The sequence below is a fragment of the Periplaneta americana genome, chromosome 7 (assembly GCF_040183065.1).
Source record: "Periplaneta americana isolate PAMFEO1 chromosome 7, P.americana_PAMFEO1_priV1, whole genome shotgun sequence".
In the NCBI taxonomy this organism is placed as follows: Eukaryota; Metazoa; Arthropoda; class Insecta; order Blattodea; family Blattidae; genus Periplaneta; species Periplaneta americana.
Genome location: NC_091123.1, coordinates 104281682 through 104307772, shown reverse-complemented (window position 1 = coordinate 104307772; position 26091 = coordinate 104281682). Strand labels below are relative to the sequence as shown.

Sequence of the window (26091 nt, the reverse complement as noted above, 5' to 3'; positions counted from 1 at the left end):
GGCACGTGATGAAATATTTTCTTTCGTTGCAGTTCTTTAAATTGAGTTAATTGTTTCAGGCATTTGGCTAAGAAGTTCATTAATTCATGTAAGTGACGCTATGTAAAGATTATCTTTATGGACGAGGAAAGCTTATTAAGGATAATTCGTTTTGGTTGTCTGTAGTTGTGTTCCTGAAATTTCCGAAAAGTCCAACAACCAGGTAAATTAAAAAAACAAGAAAAAAGACAACTCGGGCAAACCCGGCTGCTTTCAGCTAGATTTAATATAGAGCATGAGTATAAATGACTTCCCTGATTATGAAAATTATTTGTGGAACAAACTATTTAACATAGAACAATGTTATATTTAGTAGTATATGGAGAAACTCTCCAAGTTTTTAAACATACCTTATAGGTGCTCTATATGGGCTTCCCTTGTGACCCTGCAGACATCAAACTGATAGTTCAGTTCGTCCCACACACGTTTAAGTGTATCTATATCGATTGTAATGATGGCGTTGATGATGCGGGCGCGTAGCTCTGGCAGATTTTCCGGTAATGGAGGTACAAAAACAGAGTCTTTAACATACCCCTACAGGTAGAGGCCACACGGTGTTAAGTCAGGGAAACGTGGAGGCCAGGACGAGCTGCATGTCGTCTCTTCTCGCGCGACCAATCCATCTGTTTGGCAATCGGTCATTCATGAATGTCCGGATTTCGTTGTGGAAGTGAGGTGGAGCGCCATTTTGTTGATACATGAAATCAGCACTGTCACTCTCCAGCTGTGGCATCAGTCACTCTCCTAACATGTCTTGACACGGTGGGTTCGAGAAAAAAAGAAAGGGCCATACACCTTGGACTTGGAAAGTGCAATGACAAAGACAATATGCATCTCTTGTCCTGGCCTCCACGTTCCCGTGACTTTACACCATGTGACTTCTACCTCTATGGGTATGTTAAAGACTTGTTTTTATACCTCCATTATCGGAAAATCTGCCAGATCTACACCCCCGCATCATCGCCATCGCTGCAATCAATATGGATACGCTTAGCCATGTGTGGGACGAATTGGACTACCGGCTTGATGTCTGCAGGGTCACAAGGGAAGCGCGTATCAAGCACCTATAAGGTATGTTTAAGAACTTGGAGAGTTTCTCCATATAATCGTATATTTAACAATTTTTTACGTTCGGTCGTTTGTCCACAAATAATTTTCGTAATCAGGGAAGTCATTTATACTCACGCTTTATTATAGATAATTCGAAAAAAAAAAAAAAAAAAAAAAAAATAATAATAATAATAATAATAATAATAATACGCATTTATTACATAGTATACACCAGTATCACATATCAACCTATATTTATGCCAAATTTGATTAAAATCTTAATAAATGGTAAGGTTTAAATGGCACAAGCTTGTTATTTTACATGGAATAACCTATAATTCTTCTTCAAATATAAATGGATATACTTTAATACAGTTTTTAAAATTCATAATGTCTATACCAGAAGCCATAAGTTTCCATCTCTTGAGCATAAAGCACGTGTATGATTGCATATTGTTGACTGAATAGTGTCTGAATATTGTACTTCCAGCAGTTCTCTACTGTTTTATAAAGTTTTAGAACAGATTTTAAACATTTCTAATATCAAGCTTTGTTCCAATAATAATGACAAATAAGTAACACTGTACGATGTTAGATTAAATTTATTTAAAACTCGTGTAGAGATTCGAACATCCTGCTCACCACTCTCAAAACGAAAACAAGCATTTTATTCAAGCCTTTGCCCCAGAGACCCAAAGGAGTCTGGACAAGATGAGGTTCGAAGTTAAGCATAAAATTGAATACTTGAAGATCATGTGAAATTTTTAGTGTAGTGTAAAGGATAATCATTACATTTTCTTAAAGTACTTCCATTTCTCTGGCATAATGCCTCTTTACCTCATTATTTACCCAGCAACCTTCATAAATTTTAAATCTAATTGCACTTTTTTGCAGAAGTTACAAACATTTTTTTGTGATGGTGTCTCTCACCCCAATCATTAATTCCACTGCTTTTATGGACTCCAAATGGTATTTCTGAGCAAAGTAGGAAATTGTGAGTTCATAGTTGTCATCTGGCTGCCTCAGTTCTAATTGTAGGATCTATAGTATAATGTACCTATGCTTTAGATGAACCAGATTGTATGGTTATCATGTTGATTTTGTAGCACAATCCAATCTGTGACAATCTGTGCATCTCCTCTTGAGGCATTACAGTATTATGCTTTTCAAGATGAGTTACGTACAATGACAATGTTCTAAGTTATGATTTAATAAATAAATACAAAATCCTTTGAAAACTTCTTTATAATGTATAAAATAACAATGAGATTACCATGAATAATTTCCAGGGAAAAATTGTTCCGGAGCTGGGTATCGAACCCAGGACCTTTGGTTTAACGTACCAACGCTCTACCATTGAGCTACTCGGGAACTCTAACCGACACCGACACAATTTTTCCCTCTATATCCACAGACCTCAAAGTGGGCTGACAACCGTCAAGCAACCAACTTCGAGTGCACACTAACTCTGTGTGGCTTAAATTGTGGTTTTCTGTTCACGAACAGTGACGTGTATTATGCAAATCAAGATTTGAATGAGATTACCATTCCTTTAGTTATCCTTCATCATAAGTGCTACATGGAAATGAAACTAATATTAAATTAATTCATCTTTGAAAGAAATTATTTTAAGCCAAAGGCGACTATCCCACAAAATTGACAAAATTATTATTTTTATTGCTTCTCTATCCTGTGAAAGTTATAATTAACGCATTTCTTGACTTTGGTGTGCTGCCATCTGGGAACTTTGATTGCCACAAAATACTAAATGCTAATTTCTTCATGCCAGACATGACCAACTGGAAACACCGAACATTTCAGTGTGTCTAGAATAAGTGTGTGAGAATCCAATTTAATTTTTCTTTATTTAACCTAAATCTCATCATCATCCTCTTATCATGCCCTTCTTTCGGAAGGTCAGTTCCAAATATGCTTCCATTTGTTTCTGTCTTCTCAAGTTTTTTCCTGTTTATTTCATCCCATGTGTATCCCCGTTCTTCCAGATTAACTTAACCTAAATCTATTAGGTCAGACTTTAAAAGAGTATTGAATAAATTCATAGCAATGGGAGATAAATATGAAGCTAGTAATGTTATGCTGAAAGAGGAAGGCAAAGGAAGAGAGAATCAAAGCGTAAGTTAGAGAGGTTGGTGAGGAATATTGTAACTTTTAATTAACAATAATGTGATTTTCATTTCTAACTTTAATCACACACACGTCAACAATGGGTATTCCACTCAACACTGCAACAAAGTAGTCATTATTGCACTCCACAGAACGACAATGACTATTCACGTGGATTATTGAGAGGAACAATATTGTACTCCTCATTTCAACTATTGTTCACAAAGCACTATTTAAAAAAACTGTCAGTTCACAGTTCGTTCGCCTTGGCTAGTTCTTCTAGCTCACTCACTCTAGTTCACGGTATATCGAACCCCAAGCCATCCAGATACAGTATACTGCACTTCGAACCGAAGACTTTCAGATACAGTTCACTGCACTTCGAATCCAAGACTTACGGATACGCCGCACTTGCCTGGACACTGCCACAGTTGCGGAGCCACTCAAATTCAACTACACGTCGAACCCAGACCCTCTCCTGGTCGCTGCCACAGTTGCGGTCCTCCTCACGTCGAACTCCGATCTCGAAGGCTGGCTTCCTTGCTCGCTTGCTATTGATTCACTGACTAACTAAACTAAACTGACTGTTCTTTGCGGCGCACTTGCCCCTTTTATTTATTAGATCACACATTCTCGAATGTACTGCGTCGCGTAGCTTCTACGAAACGTCGAGAAGATTGCGCTTCTAGAGAATTCTCTTGCTTTCTCCACTCAGTCGCGGTCGCTTTTCTTCCCCTCTCAATTCGCACTGTGGCTAGCGTCTCGTAGTTTTCCCTCTCCTCTCCTCGCACCGCGCCCCAGTGCCCACCGAAGCTCGCGTGTCCTCTCCCCGCGCGCCTCCTTTCTCCCCAGACGCGCGCGAACTCTCCGACGCGGCCAGAATGTTCTGGCCTGCAGGAGACGTCTGGAAACAGACTGTTCCCGAAGATTCTATAAGCCATGAGGATCGAAGGGTCGTGAACATGTTATTTAATAAATAAAAAGAGCGATTGTGTGTCAGTTTAGTTTAGTTTTGTCAGTCAGCTGCGAGTGAGCTAGTTAGCGGAGACGTATCCAGTGGAGCTGAGGTGTAGTGAACTTGAGTGAGTAACTGTGCATGAAAGCAAGAGGGGTCATCGAAGAATCCGACAGCCCTTGGTCATCACCTGTGGTGCTGGTGAAGAAGAAGAATGGGGACCTGCGTTTCTGCGTGGACTACAGAAGACTGAATGACGTGACCAAGAAGGACTGCTTTCCCCTTTCACGAATTGACGACACCTTGGACACCCTGGCACGAGCAGAGTGGTTCTCAACGTTGGATCTCAAGTCAGGGTACTGGCAGATGGCGCTACATCCTGAGGGCAAGGAAAAGACGGCATTCTCTACAGACCAGGGACTATGGCAGTTCACTGTTATGCCGTTCGGTCTCTGCAACGCCCCAGCTACATTCCAGAGACTAATGGAGTCCGTAATGAGAGACCTGACATACGACACCTGTTTGCTGTACCTTGATGACGTTATCGTGATCGGCAAGACCTTCGGCGAACAACTATCGAACCTGAAGAAAGTGTTCGAGAGACAGCGACAAGCCAGACTGAACTCGAACCCGAAGAAATCTTATCTGTTACAGAAGGTCAGCTACCTGGTACACGTAGTGAGGACCAACGGAGTGGCCATAGACCCCCTTAGAAGCTGCAAGCAGTCAGAGGCTGGTCGAGACCGAGGGACAAGCAGGAGTTGCGCCACTTTCTCAGCCTCTGCACTTATTACAGAAGGTTCGTAGCTGGGTACACCAACATCGCCAAGCCTCTAACCCAGTTGACCGAGTAGAAACGACAATTCCGATGGATGGATGAGGTGGAGTCATCCTTCCAATCGCTGAAAGAGACGCTCTGCACTGCTGCTGTACTCGGATACCCTGTCCCTGGAAGGAAGTTCACGCTCGACACGGACGTTAGCAACGTAGGCACCAGCAGTGTACTCTCTCAGGAACATGACGGGCAAGAGGGGGTGATTGCCTACTTCAGCCAAACACTCTCCAAACCAGAACGAAACTACTGCTTGACAGATAGAGAACTTCTTGCCATTATGGAAGCCCTGAAGCATTTCCACAAATATTTGTATGGCCACGAAGTCCATCTGAGGACAGGCCATTCTGCACCCACCTGGCTTTTGGGCTTCAAGAATCTGGATGGGCAGGCTGCCCATTGTGTTCAACGTCTGCTGGAGTACAGTTTCTCCTCCGAACACTGCCAAGGGAAGAAACATTCCAACACTGATACCCTATGATGACGCCCATGCCCGGATGGCTTCAAACACTGCCTGAAAGTAGAATAGCGTGGTGGCGCCCACGCAGTACGAGCAATCGCCGCCCAGCCGACCCCAGGATTGGATAATGCCGCCATAAGGAGGGAGCATTTGGAGGACCCAAACATTGGACAGCTACTGCGTGATGTGGATTCCGGTCATAGACCAGTGTGGGCCGATATCGCCAAACGTAGCACCACTTACAAGAGGTACTGGGCCCAGTTGGAATCCTTGACGGTTAAGGACGGTATCCTGAAGAGAATTTGGGAGTCGGCCAATGGTAGGACCCGAATAGAGCAACTTGTCCTGCCCAGGAGCAAGGTGAAGGAAGTGTTGGGGGAGACTCATGCTGGCGTGACTGGAAGCCACCTCGGAGCCAACAAGACGCTGGACAAGTTAAGACAGTGGTTCTACTGGCTGCATCAGAAAACCGACACGGAACAATAGTGCCGAAGGTGTGACACATGTTCAGCCAGTCGCGGACCAAGGACGCGCAGCAGAGGAGCCATGCAGCAGTACAACGTGGGAGCTCGTTTTGAGAGACTCGCCATCGACGTTGCTGGACCATTTCTGGCCACGGATCGAGGGAACCGCTACCTGCTAGTCGTCATGGATTATTTCACAAAATGGCCAGAGATGTACGCGATTCCTAACCAATAGGCTTCGACAGTGGCAGACGCACTACTTGACAACTTCATCTGCCGATTTGGTGTGCTCCAGAAATTGCATAGTGATCAGGGACGCAACTTCGAATCCAACATGATGAGAGAATTGTTTGAGCGTCTGGGGGTGCATAAAACCAGGACCACTCCCCTCATCCACAGTCAAACGGCATGGTGGAATGCTATATCAAAACCGTGCAAGAGCATCTGCGGAAAGTAGTGTCCAACCATCAGCGAGACTGGGATGCCAGAGTCCCACTGTTCCTCTTGGACTACCTTCGGTCCATGATACAACAGGGATGACACCGGCAAACATGGTCTTCGGAAGAGAGCTGCGCCTGCCCTGTGATCTGCTGTTTGGGACGCCACCCAGCGCCGACCAGCCAGCGACTGACTACGTGGCAGAATTGACTGAGAAGTTGAATGGAGTCTATCAACTGGCTAGAGAGCACCTCAAGATGGCCAGCGACAGAATGAAACTGTGTTATGATAGATTAGCCAACTCTGCAGGATTCCAGAAGGACGACCTGGACCAAAGGAAAATCACCGAAGCTGCAGCGTGCCTGGGATGGACCTTACCGCGTGGTAACCCTGATCAACGACGTGGTATTCCGCATCCAGCGACAACCCAGAGGGAAGGTGATGCTGGTGCACCTGGATTGTCTAGCGGCCTACCTAGGGACGTCTGGGACGAACATTTCTAAGGAGGGAGCAATGTGGCAACCATGCTGGAAGATTCTAGTTGCCTCGGGAGTCGAGCGCGTCTGGCAGAAGAGAGGGCGCAGGATAGCGAGCTTCAGCGGGCATTGAAGCACAGGACACTGGGGGTTCGGGCTTCGGCGGATGCTGATACGCAGCGAGGCAAGGGAAGCTATGGGCCCGGCACAGAGTGGAGGGAACGGACGTAAAGGAGACGTAAGATCAGCCGAGGGCATGGTGATAACGGCACCGACATGCCCCTCCTTGCATCATCCCCTTGTAGTTTTCCTTTCCCGTCTCCTCCGCTCCGCTTCGGTGACTGTTGGCTTACATTCTCGAATGTACTGTGTCGCATAGCTTCTACAACAATCTGTTAATACTAGAGGAAATCTTGTCTTTAAAAAGTGTTGGATTCACCATGTAACTGTTCACAAAATTGTAACCAACGAGTACCTAACACCAAATACTAGAAGGCTAAGATTATTCAACAATTACTACAAGCTGAATTGGGATTTTAAATCAGCTTTTATTATGAGTCATGTTAATAAAAAAAGATAATATAGTAAAGGCCTTGCATCATGGCAACCTGCCAGCATTTGATGATTCTGAGGAAACCCTTATGTGCATGACTATTTTCAAGCATATATTGCAGATATCTGACGGTAAAATTGATCTCATTATAAAAAGAAAGCAGATAAGATGTAAAATTGACCTCAATATCAGAAGTAAGCAAATAAGAAGCGGGGAAATTTTGGAAAAACTTGGTTTTCATGAGCATCATAATAAAACAAGTATCGAAAATGTTAAATTTGTTTGTGATTTTATCCATGAGTTTTCGTCTTACTTTTCACATTACAGTATAAAGGATAATGAAAACAAAAAGTACTTGCTACCAAGTTCGATATTAGCAAATTGTACATGATGTATAACGAATGATGTCAGAATAAGCATAAACCAGTGTACTTTTCCCCCTTCAGTATCATTTTTAAGAACGAGATGATCTGTCATTTTATGTTTCCCCTCTTGAAATAAATCTGATGCTTTAAATGAAAAACCGAAAGTGCCATTCATTAACTGAAGATGAGAGGCAACAGACATTTGACATTCAAAAACTTCATCATCGAATAGCTCAAACTACAAATTCAGTAAAGGATAAAGGTGTAAATGAAGCAAAATTAGATGTAACAAAGAAATTTCTTATCTTTCATCCACAAATGTAGCTTATTATAAACGTCAAATGTGGACATTCAATCTCGAAATACATGATGCAACAACAGATACTGGGTCTATGTATACTTGAAAAGAAATTATAGCTTCAAGGAGGTCTCAGCACAGTCTAATATATACAGTCGCGCAACTTCAACACTTTTTTTTGCCAACATTCGCGACACTAGCGCCCAAGCGGCAGGCAAGGCACTGGTCATAGGGTTAATACAGTCTCGTTCAGCCAGCACGTGCTTTAAAGGGATGCGAGATGTTATAATAAGGTTAGTCATGCGTCGGAATAAAGGCAATATGTGCAATGACACAAAATTGCAGTAACAACAAGTTTAAGTCTCCGAATTTGTAGTTCTTCAGTTTCCCTGAAGACCTAGAGAAAATCATAACTCAGTCAACCAATAACCCATATCGTAGGTAGCCTATGTATTATGTTCTATAAAACATTTATTAGTTATCAGTGTTTTTCTCTTTATATTTTTCAAAATTTGAATGTTATATTGCATTCAAGTAGGAATCATTGTGTTAATTTTTCAAGAATTCATGGAGTATTGTAATCCTTTTGCAAAATATTCATTTCTTGAATAAATCCAGACCGTGTCGATAAATTTCTGATGTGTTGGTGTAGATTCATGTGGCAGACGTAATAAGTTCTCAAGAAATAAAAGAGCCTTTTTTAATTTAATATAAAAAGCAATCTTTTCTGTAATAACCTGCATGACTTTTATTGGTGTTTATTTTACATTTCCAGTGATTATTTGAGCCGTTCAGAGCAGAAGTGGTGTAAGTCAAAATTAGGTAATGAGGTTTAAAGTAAAAATTCTGTAAAATACAGCGCAAAGTAGCAATTAATATATCCTTCGTGCTATTCACTGACTACTAATAGTTTAAATAAATTCAATATTAACTGCTACTTTGCACTGTAATTTACAGAATCATTACCCATTTTTTACTTACACCACTTCTGCTCTGAAAATAAAATTAGGCCTACATTTTCTGAGTTAATTGAAGTTACAATTTTTTCAACAAAATTGTGTGTTGATTTATATGTTCTTACCTACGTCATATTAACAGTAAGTGCATGTAATTTACGTATTATAGAGGTAGGATAAGTTAAAATTAAGCTTATGTGTGAAAACTGGAAATGTGATGTAAAATGCTGTAAACTTGTCATAAAAATTTAAACCATAATATCAGCACTATTTGTGACTCAAAATAATAAAGGAAATACCGGTTCTTAAGAAATGGAAAAATAATGAACTTCATAAATCATTGTCATATTAAGGTTTAAATCCTCCCATTTTTTATTTTCAAGTTTACCTCAGCGGCCGAGTTTACCCCAATTTGCGGTATGGAAAATAGTTAATTTCTCAGGAAATAGGAAGAGGAGTTCACCACGCGATGTACCCTACAATTTTGAAGCTACTAATTTTGACTCTTCTCACAGGAAATATAGAGTTCCAATGATTCATAAATATATTTAGGAATGAATTGAATTAACCGTCCACGTACGAACAATTATATTATTTCAAACCATGATACATGATCAGGGCCATGATACAGTTGTAAGGAGCAGAAAGAATTACGTTTATTCCCAGCTTCTGAAACTTGTAGATTAACTGCGTGTGAAATTCTTCTAGGATTCTAAAGTAAAATTAATAAGAACCATATACACTTACTGTATAGCATAAAAATATGAAATAAATTACGCAAAACCCGTTTGCTAATGTGTTATCATATGTCGTATGCACACTTTTAACTTGCCTGCCGCTAGAGGGCTACTGTCGCGCCAGCTGTCAAATGTTAGCATATTTTATACGTATGAGTTGCGCGACTGTGTATATTAGACTGTGGTCTCAGGAAGTACAGTCCTGTCTCGCAGAACACATAAAAAATTTAATTCCCTCAGAATTGAATCATTTGATTTTGTTTAGTGATAGTTGTGGGGTCAGAACAGAAATATAAAAATGTCACTTCTTATGAATTAGAACATTCCCAAACATTAATGATCATTGGATAGAAGCTTTTCATTCCCTGACATAGCTTCAGTGAGTGCGACCAGGGCTTTGCAGTCATCAAAAACGCCAAAAAGTGAAACCCTGAAATTTATGTTCCAAATCGCTGGGTGAATGCAATAAAAACAACTAAGAAAAGACTCCAGAAGTTCCAAGTAACTGATATGACAGGTGATGATTTTTTAGTACCAAAGAGCTTAAAGAGACATAGTAAATCGAAAGACCTTCATTGATGGTAACAAAATAGAATGGCTTAAAACGTCTTGGATCAGAATTGAAAACAGGCAACCCAAAATTCTAAAAATGAAGCATAGCCATGATAAGGATTTACCCATCTTCATATTAGACTTAAACAGAAGAGTAAAGGGCAAACGATATTTTGGAAAGATTCTGATTCCATTACCTTTCTTTTTCTTGTTCCCTGAAGGCAGGGAATTAACACGTGAAAAGCTCAAATATCTGATGAATTTGTACCACTACATTCCACCAGTTCGTTATAAATTTTGCAGAAATCTTCAGAGTGGCAATACTGCAGGTATTCCTATTTAGAGATTAAAATGAAATAGCAACTTTATATTTGTATAATTTCATAACAGAACATAATATTTGTTTTTCCAACAAATTATGTACTTAAAATATCACATTATGAGTGACTTAACACTTTAGTTTAACGGAAATAGATTTCTATTTTATGCCTGAGATGATTATGATTGTAATCAGTATTATGCTATTGTTCATCATGAATTTTATAGAAATCTTCAAAGTAGCAATACTGCAGATATTCCCATTTAGAGATTCAAATGAATTGACAACTTTGTATTTGCATAATTTTCATAACATAAGAAATTATTTATTTTTACAACAAATTGTGTATACTTAAAATATCAAAATTATGTGTGACTAACACTCCAGTTTGAGAGGGAAATATATTTCTGTTTTATGCCAAAGATGACTATGATCTTCAGAGCTGTGATAATAATACTTGGTAGATAGATAGTTTTTGCTCTTTTTGACATGTATAGATCCCAAATAAATCTAATATGGATACGAAAATATCTCCAAATCTCTTTCTTGTGGCTTAGTCACTTCTGGTTTGAAACTCTTAAAAAATATATGTATATATATATATATATATATATATATATATATATATATATATATATTATATATATATATGTATATATATATATATTTGTATAATTCATCCCTACTGCCATTAAATGCCAATTGTCTGTAAAAGTGGGAGTCTTAAACTCTTGCTATGTTCTGGGCCGCTTGGTCTGTCCATGAGTTGACTCTGTACGATTATATTTTGTATGACTGCTTTCAGAACCACGTGTTCAAAGGACATCCACATATGAATCACGTCGTGTTCGTGGTCAGTTGCGGTTGTCTCTGCATTACCAAAGAGGCACCTTAATGGTGATGGTGCACCATGCCCGTAGTCTTTCCACTGTTGCAGGAGGGCAAGAACCTTCTCCATATGTCAAGGTGTACCTGCTCCCTGACCCATCCAAAGTTACCAAGAGGAAGACGAAAGTGGTTCGCAAAAACTGCCATCCAACTTTCATGGAAATGGTAAAGATAAATATTCAGTTATTCACTTAATAATTATTTATTTTCATAATAATATTATGAAATGTTTTTTTTTCTAGGGGAACGGCTTTAAACTTAAGTGCAGGCCTTATATATATTTGTTTTGCAAACGACAACCACATCAATGACCCTGTTATCACATAGTTTAAATTTGGATCTAACAGATGGCGCTAAGATCCATAAATCTATTTAGATTATTACCACTTACAGGTTACTACTACATAAATACAAGATGATTCAACAAAGTTGTTGAATTCATTTTTTTCGACATTATGAAAAATTATACAACACTGCTTTTATGGTTGATATAACATTATAAAATCTCATGAATGAGTTTCTTCATGCAGTAAATCTGAAATAATTCTTGGTTAATTTTCATATTGAAGGTATGCTTCGTTTACCATCATTTTCATTTTAAAATAACGATGTAGTGCACAATATAGTTTATTAAAAAATAATCAATAGCAATTAGATCAATTAAATAAAATTAATTTCTCGTCTTCTGTCCTCCCAGCATCATAGATTTTTTTATGTTTCATTATGTTCCTTATTACAAAAAAACTACTGAAACATCATCATCATCATCATCATCTGCATCGAGACTTAGGTCTCTCAAAGCCTGTTCTGACTTCAAGAAAATTGGTACTTCCATCTACTGACTGGTCTTCCTTATCTTCTAAATCTTCGTGTGTAGCTAAAAATTATTTTGGAAATTCTACCATCTGTCATTCTCAATAAGTGTTCCTACCAATTTTGTCTTTATGTTTCTATTTATCACTCACTTTAAAAATATGTAACTAGTCTCTTATTTCTCCATAAGATTATAGGCTGCAGTTGGTCTCCGGAATCTCATACGTGATGCTTCTGTCTTCCTCTTACCTGTTCGAGTTATAATCCAATTTTCACTGCTATACATCATGGGAACCGCCATAAACTTATGAAACTTGAGTATATTGTCGTGTTATGGTTCGTAAGTTCCTTCTTATGGTTTCATTCTTTGAAACCTTTGTAATTTTATATTTATATCTTGCTTTTGCCAGTATGATATATTAAAGTCGAAGTAACTGAAGGATATTATTTGCTCACTTATATTGTTTTTTATAACTATTTACCAGTACTTAAGATTTAGTTATAGAAACGATTTTCTAGTGTTAAATCGAAACTAAGTTGGTAAATTCATATTTGTTGACTAGTTTCGACTGCAGTGTTAGTCATCTTGAGAACTATAACTATTTTGCATTGAGACAATTTCTTTCTTGGAATGCCATTACTTTTGTTTTTGTACATGAAATGTTAAGATTATGTTCTTCACTTATTTTTCGTAATTGATATGCAGCTCTTTGAAGATGATCTTCTAATGTACTAATAATATCTTGTTATCAGCAAATAAAATGGTGTTTAAAATTGTATCATTGATTTAAAAATTCTCGACTAAAGCATCTTGCCATTTCCTAATAGCATGGTCAATATAAATGATAAAGAATGCTGGAGAGACAGCTGGCTTCCTTGTATAACACCTCTTCCGTAATATTGCTAATCATTGTCACTTTATCAATACCGGTACTTACTTATTCTTCCTGTCTAGGTGGGTTCCACCAAGTTGGTGACGGGGGGATGCAATGGTGGCTCTCGTGCTTTTCTTTTCCAACATCAATCGACTTATCACCATCCAGTCCTTTTCGTTCTCTCGTCTTTTTCATCACTCTATTTCTCCTCGCCGGCCACCATTGCATTCGGAATGCCCACCACATCATCACAACCATTTTCATCTCTCCATCCCCACTGTTTTGTTCTTGCCACATCTGCCTACATGACGGGATTTGTTAAGAATGCCTGGTGAGGCTACATTATTCTTCCCTTCTAGTTCATTATATTCATTCTTAGGTTACGGTTCTTAGGTTTATAACTCCCGTCTCACCAGCAGGGATCTTTCCTAGCTCAGTGGTCCTGTCCCATGGTTTCGAGCGCGACTTCCAACTTGTGCGGCCCGACAGGGCACCCAGCAACAAAGCAATAGTGGACCCTTCATACTGCCCCTATATGCAAGTTTAGGTGCTGAGCCCGGACCAGAGGTCAAGTACACTCACGTAGAGCCCCAATGGGGGCCCGGGGCGATTTAGACGTCCCAGTGACCAACTGTGCTCACCGGGGCGAATATATTGCTCTGATGTGTTACCGCTGACTTATGGGTGTCACAGTGTAATCAACCACAAGTACCCTGAAGCTGCGTGCGGTCTCCGATTGCTCTGGCTTTGGTGGGTGGGTCGGAGCTAGCCGAGTAGTCTGGCGATTGCGTTCAGTGTAGAGTGGGGAGCCACGGGGTTTATTCCCGTGGTAAGGGCATAAAACTGCGACACGCCTCTGGTGTAAGACTTCCCATTAGGTGTGTAATGTCCAGTTTGAAGGGTAACTTGCGTGAGGTGGGTTGCTTGGGATCGGGCTGTGGGGGGGTCCCCACGGCAGGCACAGACCACGAAGAATTTTTAGGTGTCTCTTTCTTCTGCCCCCCCTCCTCCCGGTGGCAGGCTGACGCCGACGGTTCCGTAGGGGGTCCAGTTCAAAATGTCTCGCGCTCCTCTTCCCCTCCCTCAGAAAAAACTAATAAAAAACAGAAGACTGGAATAGATACAACTTGTGGTCATATGACGAAAATTGCGATGGAATTGGACCCTGAGAAAGTTACTGGGTCATTCCATACAAAATTTTAAAATTTGTAACGTCAAGTTCTGGATTTTTTCAATATTCTAGTAAATAAATGTCATAATAATAAATAGTTAAATGGCCTAATATGAACTTCATATCTCCAATGGTTGAAAAGTAATGAAGGGTGAAATATTCGGGGAGTTGATATGTAGACTGTTGTTAAAAATATTATTAAAATGACATGCTACATTGTATCAACGTAAAAATTGTGCCAATACAATGATGACTCTATATATTTAAACTTACTTCTGAGTTATTATGAATTTTTACTTCGAGCATGTATTAAAACTTACAGTAAAATAAAGAAATGTTAATATTTTCAAATCGAATTTTTTTACCATGCTATATTTCTTATGGTGAGATAAACAATTTCTTAATCTAGTACAAAAATTTTATGATACTAATACTTTGGGAAATATTAAATAAACCAGAATTGCAATGTTGTCATTAAGGATCAAAGTCGCGTGCAGTGTATTACGTCACGCGCTCATACCAGACACCCACACGCGTGTTTAGCGATCGATATGACAAATGCTAGATGTTGCGACATCCGCTCAACGGTACGCTAATAGATTTCACGTGAGTGTTTTTTTCCTGTTATAATCTCAGCGCAACTTTTTCTCTTCAGTTTAGAGGGTGATTCTGTTCTGTTCTGTTATTGTAACTTTTTCCCTTCCTTTTAGACGGCGATTTTGATCTGTTCTGTCATTGTAAGTTGTAAGTGTTCAATATGCCTAAATTAAAGACGAAAAGTTGGAGTCATCTGTGGTGGGACTTTAAAAACATTCGTCAAGTAAGGTCGACAAATCAACAAGCGAAGAAGGTTTACAAACAGAGGCGGGAAATTCAACAAGTGAAAAAGCATATGCTCCTTAATGTAAGGAACTATAAATGTATCTATCAGAAATCTATCAGAAATATTGACGTCATTGTTACAGGGAAGTTCAGTACAAGGAATGGACGACAACTGACAGGGCCAATATGATTTTAGTGAAAAGTGACGGTGTAAATTTCATTAATAACTTCATTGGTTGGCTTAAAAAATTCAAGATTCTGTACACAACTTCATTGCAAAGGCCCAAGGAAATTATTGAAAGTAGCTGAAAAATGAAATAAAGCCCCGTGAGTTCATTATCATTGGTGATTTTTCAGAGAATTACAGTTTCATTATTCAGCATGCTACACAAGGTCATCACTGGAGTACTTCTCAAGCAACAATACACCCATTCACAGTATATTACAGAAATTCAGTTGGTGGTGATTTAGAGAACCTTTGGTTTTCAGTAATTTCGGAATGCTTAGTTCACGATAGTGCAACAGTTCATGTTTTTGAAGGAAAATGATAGGACATCTGAAGCAAATACATACCGAAATAACTCAAATATATGATTTCAGTGATGGCGCAGCTAGCGAATACAAGAACGAAAAAACTCCGTTAATCTACTCATTCATGAACATGATTTTCAAATACCTGCGGAGTGGCATTTCTTTGGAACTAGTCATGGTAAATGGCCCAGTGACATTGTAAGGGGTACAATGAAGCGACTTGCTGAAAAGCCAGGAACTCTAATTTCAACTCGTAAAGGACTGTATGATGGGTTAAAATGCAATATACATGGAATTATTGTGTCATTCACATCCATTAAAAAACATGAAGAAGTAGTTACAAAATCTAAATCCTCAAAGATTTGCCAGCCTCAAGACTGTTCCCGGAACAAGAAGTGTTCACTATGTGTTTCCAGTTAATGGAAAGTTAGCAACAAAACCCTATTCTGCTTCATCAGAAGTACCAAAACTAGTTGAAATCAGACGTGTGATGCGCACCGGTCGTCAACGCGGAAACACTTCTCACAGTGACCAGCAGCAGTGATAGCGCATGGCGCAGTGGCATAGGTCACCCTTTACACGGCGAGTTGTTTTAATTTATAACTTCCTTATTTTTGAAGATCCCATTATGAAAATTTGACAGCCTAATGAAAAAGCTCAGTAAATTGTCATTTATTTTTTTATGTGAATTTAAATATTCGATTTTAAGTAATGGCGTTTTTTAAAGTATATTTTTTAATTTCTTTAAACGCAATTTTCAGAGCTGCACTGAATTATAGTATCTTAATAACCTATTTTGTAAGCTATCTAACAATATCTTTAAAAAATTTTTTGTAATTATTCTTATGGTCAGAAAATAAATTAAAAATAGAGCTGTGCACTCAAATAAAAATATTTTAACTACCCATTACATTTTAACGGTAGCTGTCGCAAACATAATTTTGTACATGGTTAATATATACGACATAAAGAGTTGAATGTACAATTTTTAACAAATTTGGAGATATGAATGTTTTTCGTCATACTGTTTTGCATGGAATTACCCTACTGTCAAAGTGCCGCCTCCAAAGTTTATTAGTATCACCTTGGACTGAACAGAAAAGACAATGAAACACATCAGTCCATTTTACGTGAGACATGCACTCGACGGAATTATTGGGAAGGTCAAAATTGCAACTCGACTATGCAACGGTAGTCTCCTCATTGAGACTATATCTCCAAAACAGAATGAGTCGCTGTTGAAAGCCAAGTTTCTAGGGTCTTACCCTATTAAAGTCGATCGTCACTCCTTACTGAACACCACGCGGGGAGTAGTCCATACGGATTCTCTGGATGGTATGTCTGATGAAGAGATCCAACTATAACTGGCGGAGCAGTCTGTGCCCAAGGCTTACCGTTTATTGCGTAAGCGGGACGGACAGACTGTTCCCCTGAGCGAGCACTGTCTTTTTGACCTTCGAAAAGCCTATCCTACCAGAATACATCCTTGTCGGATACGAGCGTGTCCCAGTTTGTGCGTATGTGCCGAACCCAGTGTGGTGCTTTAGTTGCCAACAGTTCGGACATACGCAGAAACGTTGCACTAATAACATCATATGTGCAAAGTGCAGCAGTGCTGATCATGGTGATTTCCCATGTGCCGGCACCGAACACTGTGTGAATTGTTCTGGGAACCACGCCACAAATTCTAAAAATTGCCCAAAGTATATGGTAGAGAAGAATATTCAAGAGCTCCGAGTCCGGGAAAATATTACATTTTTCGAGGCCCGTAAGCGTATTTTAGATCAACAGAAAAAGGCGACGGAAATGTCCTATGGAGCAGTATTGCAGAAGGCAACACAGGCAATAGATGTATCCATGCAAACCCCACCGCTTGCTAATATACCTGGGAAGCGTATTGAGAGTGCAACCCAGACGTATGTGGACGTTGCCACTCAGACCCTGAGTTTGATGACACGTGTGGCCTTGATATCAGATGTTATTTTCCCAAAAAGATCGCTACCTTGGCGACACACAAAGATTCAAGGCCTGGTAGATCGCCGCGACGTCGCACTCCTTGTTCGGGTGACGTGTCGAGATCACGATCTCGATCCCGTGCTCGATCAAGATCAAGATCAGGTGTGCGTCGATCTGCGAGTGAGTCCCCACGGTCGAGGGTTAAGCAGTCTCAGTCAAAGGCACCAAACCATAGAAAAAATAAGAAAAAAAGATCCCCTGTGAAGCCACCACCATGATTTAGCTCCTAGTTATGACTGATATTGTACAGTGGAAAGTGAACGGTGTACACAGCAGATATACATAACTACAACAATTGATCTATCATGAGAACCCTGCTATTTTATGTCTTCAGGAGACACACCTCTGGCTTGAAAACTCCCTGAGTATCTCGGAATATTACGTTCACCAGTACGATCACCTTGCTGGTATTCGTGCCAACGAAGGTTGTGCTCTCCTACTCCGCCAAAGTATCTTTTCCTCTGTTATCAACATTAACAGTCCACATCAATGCATAGCTGCTAGAGTAACTTTACCTTCCATACAGTTCTCAATAGTCTCTGTTTATATGCCCCCAGATACACATTTCACAGTGCATGAAATTGAACATATTGTCTCGCAGGTACCTGCTCCATATCTGGTAGAGGGGGGTTTGAATGCATCCCACCACTCATGGGGTTCAAATTCCGAAGATGACAGAGGAAATAAAATAGCAGAGGTATGTACCCGTCTAAATCTTGTTACCCTGAATTCAGGGGAAGCAACACACCTCTCCTTGGCTTACGGTACATACTCCATGATAGATATCTCCATTTGTAGCCCAGTTTTGTCCACGTATTTCGAATGGTCTGTGATTCACGACCTACATGGTAGTGACCACTATCTCATTCGAATACGTATGTCCACTTTACGTCCTGCGGAATCACGCTCTCCAAACTGGGTTATTAAAAAGGCGAACTGGGTCGGATTTTCGGAGTCCATATCATTTGATGATAACCGACAAGAAAGTGTGGACTCCGTAGTGGAACATTTCTCAAATGTGGTTATAAAGTCTGCGGAATTAACTATCCCCCGGTCGTCCTGCTGGCCAAAAAGCTTCTCTGTCCCCTGGTGGACGGATGCCTGCAGAGATGCAATCTGAGACCGCAGACGTGTCTTACGCCAATTTGAGCGCCATCCGACCCAAGAAAATTTTGTCCAGTTTAAACGTCTTCGAGCTAAAGCTCGTCGAACTGTATGCGATGCTAAGAAGACGTTCTGGACGTCAATTCATTGAAAAAGAACGTCCCAGATAACATCATATGGGACAAAGTTCGTCGAATAATGGGGAAACGTAGTTCTGTAATTCCGGGAATTCTGAATAATGGAGTAACGACCACCAGTCCCATAGAAATTGCAGAAACATTCGTTAGCTCGTTTACACAGATAAGCAGCTCAAATAATTATGACCCAGAATTTCTAAAAATCAAAGATGCTGCGGAAAAAAGACACAGAGTATTACAATACACCATTCATATTGGTATTGTATATACCACTGCCACCGGGTGCTTGCCCACTTGCAGTGTAAATAAATACATACATACATACATCCAAGGAGCTGGAGGCGGCACTAGACACCTCCCCTGGCCCTGACAACATCCATAACCGCATGTTTCGCCATCTTCCGCCAGCTGGAAAATCCTTTCTTCTCTCAATATACAACAGAATCTGGACTGAGGGTGTATTTCCATCTGCTTGGCGCTTTGCCATTGTAATCCCAGTCCAGAAACCGGGAAAGGATCCTTCTTTACCTGGCAATTATAGGCCAGTTTGTCTCACCAGCTGCGTATGCAAGGTTATAGAAAAGATGATAAGCAAACCCCTAATGTGGATACTCGAATCGGGAAACCGATTATCTAATATCCAATGTGGTTTTCGTAGGCACAGATCCGCCGCAGACCATCTTGTTTGGCTGGAGACCGCCATTAGAGATGCTTTCCTCAAGAAGGAGCATCTTGTGGCAGTCTTCTTTGATCTAGAAAAGGCTTACGATACCACATGGCAGTATGGCATTCTGCAAACTCTGCATGATTGGGGACTTCGTGGCAGTCTACCAACGTTTATTGCGAAGTTCATGGCAGAGTGGTATTTCCGAGTTCGAGTAGGCACGACACTTTCTAACGAACTTCTCCAAGAAAATGGCGTTCCGCAAGGGTCTGTATTCTTCTTTTCTACATTGCGATCAATGGAATTGCCCACTGTGTGGGTGACCGAGTATTTTCTCTCTTGTACATTGATGACTTCAGTTTATATTACAGCTCCCAATACCTTCCATCCATCGGTCGACAATTGCAGTCGTCATCAACGTGCTATCAGAGTGGTCTGTTCGCAATGGTTTTAAGTTCTCCACTCAAAAGACGCAGTGTGTCCACTTATACAACCATCGAGGACTCCATCCACATCCTTAATGGAGTGGAGTTGCAATATACAGACACTGCGCGGTTTTTGGGCCTGATCTTTAATTATAAATTAACGTGGGAGGCGCATATACGTGATTTGAGAAGGCGTTGCGAAAAATCGTTAAACATTTTACGCCTTTTGTCAGGGGTTCGCTGGTGTGCAGACTGCATAGTGCTTTTACATCTTTATCGTTCTCTTATCCAGTCGAAGCTGGATTATGGCTGTTTTATTTATGGCTCAGCAAATAAACCCAAGTTACGTCTCTTAGACACTATCCATCATCATGGGATAAAACTCGCTACAGGTGCCTTCCGAACGAGTTGGATAGAGAGCCTGTATTGCGAAGTGGGTGAACCATCACTGTATCGGCAATGTAATGTGTTGTTGTGCTCGTATGCTGTTAAGCTCCACTCACAGCCCGAGCACAATTCTTACGATTCCTTTTACCATCTGTCTCTTTACGGCCAATACAGTGAAAATTCACAGAGACTTCATCCAGCAGGTGTGCGATTTCGTGAACTGCTCTCCGAGCTCGACATCCGCCTACCAACAGTTCGTACACTGGAATATACGACCACTCCACCATGGATTATGCGACGTCCCATGTTTGATGTAAGTCTGAGCCAAAGTTGTAAGAATTTTACACCAGCTTTTGTTTATAGACTTCGTTTTAGTGAACTTTTATCACAGTTTCCAAATTATTCATTAGTTTTAACTGACGGATCCCGAGTAAATGATTGTGTTGGTTGTTCCTTTGTTGCAAATGGACAGATATTTAAATATAAATTGAGCCAGTACACCAGTGTTTTTACCGCGGAATTATATGCTTTTTATAGAGTTTTATTGTTTTTAATTAGACAACCCTGGGACAGATCCTTATCTCCTCTGACTCTTAAAGTGCCAGTGAGTCCCTGCAGCATTTGAATTCTGATGATCCGCTTGTATTGAGAACCCAGGAACATTTCCACACTCTTCTAACTTCTGATTATGAGATTGGAGTAGTGTGTACTCCGGGTCATGTTGGGATTCCTGGAAACGAGGCAGCAGATGCTGTAGCAAGGGACAGTGCTATAAATGGGTCTGAGGTGTATTGGCGTAAGATGTGGCAAGATATTAAAAATTACTTGAAACATACGTTATGGTGACAATGGGAAGGAGAATGGTCTGCACAAGAGTGAAATAAATTACTAAGAATGAAGAATAGTGTTCACATTTGGGATTCGTCCACAAGAGCGTCACGACACAAAGAAGTTTTACTCACCCGGTTGAGGATTGGTCACTATCATCTGATGCATGGCCATCTCCTACATGGCGAGCCTCAGCCGGAGTGTGATCTATGCCATGTTCCACTTATAGTGGAACATTTTTTATGACAGTGTAGAAAATACGAGCGTGTCTGTCGGCAGTATGGAATTCAGCCAACTCTACGTGATGCTCTTGGAAATGCAACTGCAGTTCTGAGATTTTTATCGAATACAGGACTTGACAGGGTGATATAGTTTTTTAATGACCCTTTTTACTTATCCTTCGGACTCTTTACATCCGGAGGTTACATTTTTTAGTATATGATTTTAACAAACTTGACATTCGGACCTTTTACATCAGTGCAGACAATTTATTTCTGGTGGAATTTGTTTTATTGTTTTGTTGTTTCTTTTTAAATACTACTTGGGGTCTGAGAACATCCCACTTTTATTGTTTTTATGCATCACCTTGTTGAAACTGCATTTGCCTGCCTCATTTTAACCGTGACAACGCTTTTTAGTTCTTTTAAGTATTCTGGTTATTGTATTGTGTTTGTGTTTAGTAAAAGATTTTAGATAAGGGCGCAAATAGTCACAGTAGCTGACGCGCCCTTTTTAAACCCCACTAACTAACTACTTATTCTTGTGTTCGAGTACAGGCTTTGTATTGCTTTTAAAATGTGTTTTGGATATCTGTGACTGCCCGACAAAAATGTTGAGTGTGTTAGAGCTTGATCATACACAGTGGTGATTCATGCCTAAAATGACAAGGGGTTCACTACTTTTAAGTTATTACATAGTTTTTCAACATTTTAAACAATATCTCATTTCTGAAAAATTAAAAAAATACTACAGTTCTTTAAAGTAGATAGTTGCCTTAAAATGAACCTGATGATGATGATGATGATGATGATGATCAATTGTCTGTGAAAGAACATAGCGATTTTTCCTTGCATTATCATTCTGTCTTTCAATATTCTGCCTGAAAGCTGAGCTAAGCTGTTGACTAATTTTTATTCTTCCAAGGTCTGATAAATCTTTGCAAGCATTCTTATGAACAATAGATTCCTCATGCTTCTTAATTTTCTGTGTCAACTGGCTTAAATCTGACACACCAATGCATTTCCAGTTCGTATCTTTACCCTTAGAAAATAGCAGACACGGGAAACAAAATAATTTATTTGTAGATTCACAATCGCAAATTCAGCTGTTTCTTTCATATTTTTTTTTACATTGAAAGCCCTGTAAAATGTCTTACCTCGGCTTGTTTGTGCTTGATTTAAATCGAGTTGTAACGACCTTCCAAGCTTCTTTATTTTACACTTTTCTTCCAAGATTAAAACTGAAAAATTTGTTTGTAAAAAATATTGAACACTATTCATTTTCTTTGGAAACGAACACTCACAGATCAATATATTAAGATTAAAACACCAAGAAAGACTAAATGGATATTAAAGGATTGTAAGAAACCATTAGTAAATACAACAATCAATAATACACACACGTACACGTGCTAAAAGCATTATCTCAGCTACAGATTGGAGCTAACTTCCGGTTTGCATCACGAAGTCTTTCACGTGTTGGCTGTCTCATGTTCACGTGACTACAGCTGCACTGGACCAAATACCAGTGCAACCACACGTTTGTCATGCAGCATTTCTCCTTGCCTGTAGCCTCACATGCAAGTCCAGAAGCTGACTCTGCAAGGTTCAGAGGATAAATTGAACCTCGTAAGCATGTATTCGTATATGTGTGCAATCTCTGGAGTTCATAGGTTTTCATACGACAAAAATACATAGAGTTGCAAGTAAACTTATTAAAGATGAGCAAGAAACAAAGAATGATAGTGTAAATTATAATTAAATTTATTTAAATAATTAAATTGTTTTTCCTTGTTTTCCCTGGGGGTTCTTTGAACTATTGAATGCATTGCAGAATTTATTTATTACTCTGATGTTGAATTCCTCTATGCCTGACACCATCTTCTTCTTAGTCGGTAGCATAGTGAGTACAGTGACGAATTCCTAGTACATAGTGTTCCCTGAGAAGGTTTTATCCTTTTCAGTAATGAGAAACGCCTATCTGGTTTTGTAGTCATCATTGATGTTGTAACCAGTATCTTCAGTAACTTTGTTACTTCGCAAAACGTATGTAATAGATTGCTTGATAACAGATGCTGCAGCAGTGAAATGGCACCTTCATTGTTTCTGAAATCCTGCCTCCCATACAGAACACGGAGCTTTGTTTTCGAACTATTCATAACCAGAGTAGAATAATGTTGAAAAATGGCTTCAAGTGTCACTTCTGGAAAATTCTCGGGAAAGTCACTGAAGTTGGCACTGTTTAACAAGTTCGCCACATCAAGATGGTTTAATGACTTGCAGCGATAGTGAACCACATCCGTAATTCTATCACATAGTTCTTTGGCGTCAATATGCGTGCTTTTTATTTCTCTTCGCTTACTAACTGGATGACTCAGTTTCAGTATGAATGCGGTTTGTGTATTCTCTGATCTGCATGACAATCCTTATGAAACGAGTCACGGTATTTCTTGCTTGAATTACATCAATCTGTCGTGCTTGTAATTCGTTGTATAAAATGTCTACCTGCAGCATTATTTTGCTTAAAAGTGATAGCCCGTACAGAAATTCTTCATCCTCCAAATAATGTCGCTAACCAACAGATTCGTAACAAGTTTTGTTATGTGACATTTTGTCTAATTACAGTGAACACTTGTTCTCAGAAATTACATTAACAGTTTTTTATTTAAAGTTTCACCCAGTCACAGAACAGCTCAGAATTCTACGAGCCACTACTGATTCCATTGCTAACACAGGTTGTGGGGGCCTTGGAAAAATGTGCGGGGAAAACCGAGAAATCAAGGAACATTCTTTCGAATTGGTTGTTATTTTAATTGGTTTATTTTACGACACTTTACGATAGTTATCTAGCATCTGAGTGAGATGAAGGTGGTAATGCCAGCGAAATGAGTCCAGGGTTCAAAGCTGAAATGTAATGGGTTGAGGGAAAATTCTGGAAAAATTTCATCCAGGTAGCTTGTCCCAAATCAGGATTTGAATCTGGGCCTCTTCTTTTGACGGTCAGATATGCTAACCGTTACTCCATAGTGGTGAGCATTTGGTTCTGTGAAGCAGCTTGTTCCATTATTAAGTTTAACTTGTGAGTAGGCTGCCTATATCAGTGTATGAAGTAGTTAAGCATTTAGATGAGTTTTATTTTCGCTTGAACCCCATCTCTTTCACCAGACATCATGGAAGCACCATTATAAGTTTATGCTATTATTTTGTGAGGTTTCTCTTTGAACAGAAGATTAACTCCATTTAAGATTCATTCAGAAATCGCATCTTCGTTGTGATTCTCCAGTTCAAAACATACCTAGAATCTTTCAAATGGGTCGTCTTTATTCTCGTAACAAAAAACCAGTGCGAACTGTGATCTGAAAGGAGATATCAGTCGTCTCATTTGACAATATTACAACAAAGTCTGCTTTCTTAATTTCCTGCATTATTGTTTCACGGCATTCTTGCTCTGACGGTATATTTGTAATGCAACAAATAGCGGAAAAAAGGAGAGAATGTATAATCTTCCAACGTTTCATGAAACCACATTGTTCTTCTCTTAAAATATATTCATTAATGGGTTGATTCTACGAGTTTCTATGATAAGCTTTGCATATATTTTATATTATGCCACATCTGAGACTAATACCCCTACAGCTATTACAGTCTCGCCTGTTTCCTTTTTTAAAATTTGACTATATCACTCTTCTTCCCCATTTGCGTAGTTGTTACTGTTATGTTTTATTTAACGACGCTCGCAACTGCAGAGGTTATATCAGCGTCACTGGTGTGCCAGAATTTTGTCCCAAGAAAGTTCTTTTACTACTACTACGATGGCATCACAGCCCAAAGTCGAGCCTTAGCCTCCTCAGTTTCCTTCCTCCAACTGTCCCTGTCCTGTGCTAATCTCCTCCAGGCAGTTGTTCCGAGATAGTCCTGAGAATCAATCGTTACCGCATCTATCCATCTATTTTTGGGTCTTTCAATTGGTCTTTTACCATGTATTTTCCCTTCTAAGATCTTCTTTGGTATTCTGTTCCCTTCCATCCGATAGACATGTCCGGCCCATTCAAGCCTCCTTAATTTGAAGAAAGTAACAACATCAAAACTTTTATATAATTTATATAGCTCGTTATTATAACGTATTCTCCACTGCATATTTTCTTGCACCGGTCCAAAAATTCTTCTGAGTATTTTGCATTCAAATATACCTAGTTTAGCTTCTGTCCCCTTAGATAATGTCCAAGTTTCGCTTGCATAACAGACAATACTTCTAATAATTGTTTTGTATATTTTAAGTTTTGTTTCCTTGTGCACACAGTTAGATTTCAATATTGCGCTTAATGCAAAATAGGCCTTATTGGCTGCAGTGATTCGACTCTGTACTTCAATTAATTCGTTATTGTTACTTGTCATTACTGTTCCAAGATATTTAAACTTCTCAGTTTCTTCAAACATGTTTATCGTCAGATTGGGAGGGTTGTAGATATTCTGTTTATTTCTTATTTGTGTCATCCGTTTGGTTTTACTTGCATTAATCTGCAACCCGATTTTAGCGGCTCCTTGTTCCAGGTCTTTATACACTTCTTCAATTGCTGTCAATGACCGTCCCATA

General features: G+C 39.5%; 1 protein-coding gene across 11 annotated transcripts in view; it reads left to right on the top strand.

The window, feature by feature from the left end:
- The window catches only part of Pi3K68D (phosphatidylinositol-4-phosphate 3-kinase catalytic subunit Pi3K68D), a 987208-nt gene that overhangs the window by 902098 nt on the left and 59019 nt on the right, over positions 1-26091 (top strand). For 7 of the 11 annotated variants that reach the window (XM_069831120.1, XM_069831117.1, XM_069831125.1 and 4 more), the window contains 2 exons: positions 11424-11671; positions 18336-18869. The exons of 1 other annotated variant lie outside the window; for it this stretch is intronic. In XM_069831120.1, the coding sequence (XP_069687221.1) occupies positions 11424-11671; positions 18336-18854 (767 nt within the window). In that variant the 3' untranslated portion in view covers positions 18855-18869. Of the gene's footprint in view, positions 1-11423; positions 11672-18335; positions 18870-26091 lie in introns of those variants that run through there. 3 more of the 11 variants (XR_011333110.1, XM_069831122.1, XM_069831123.1) reach the window with 1 other exon arrangement.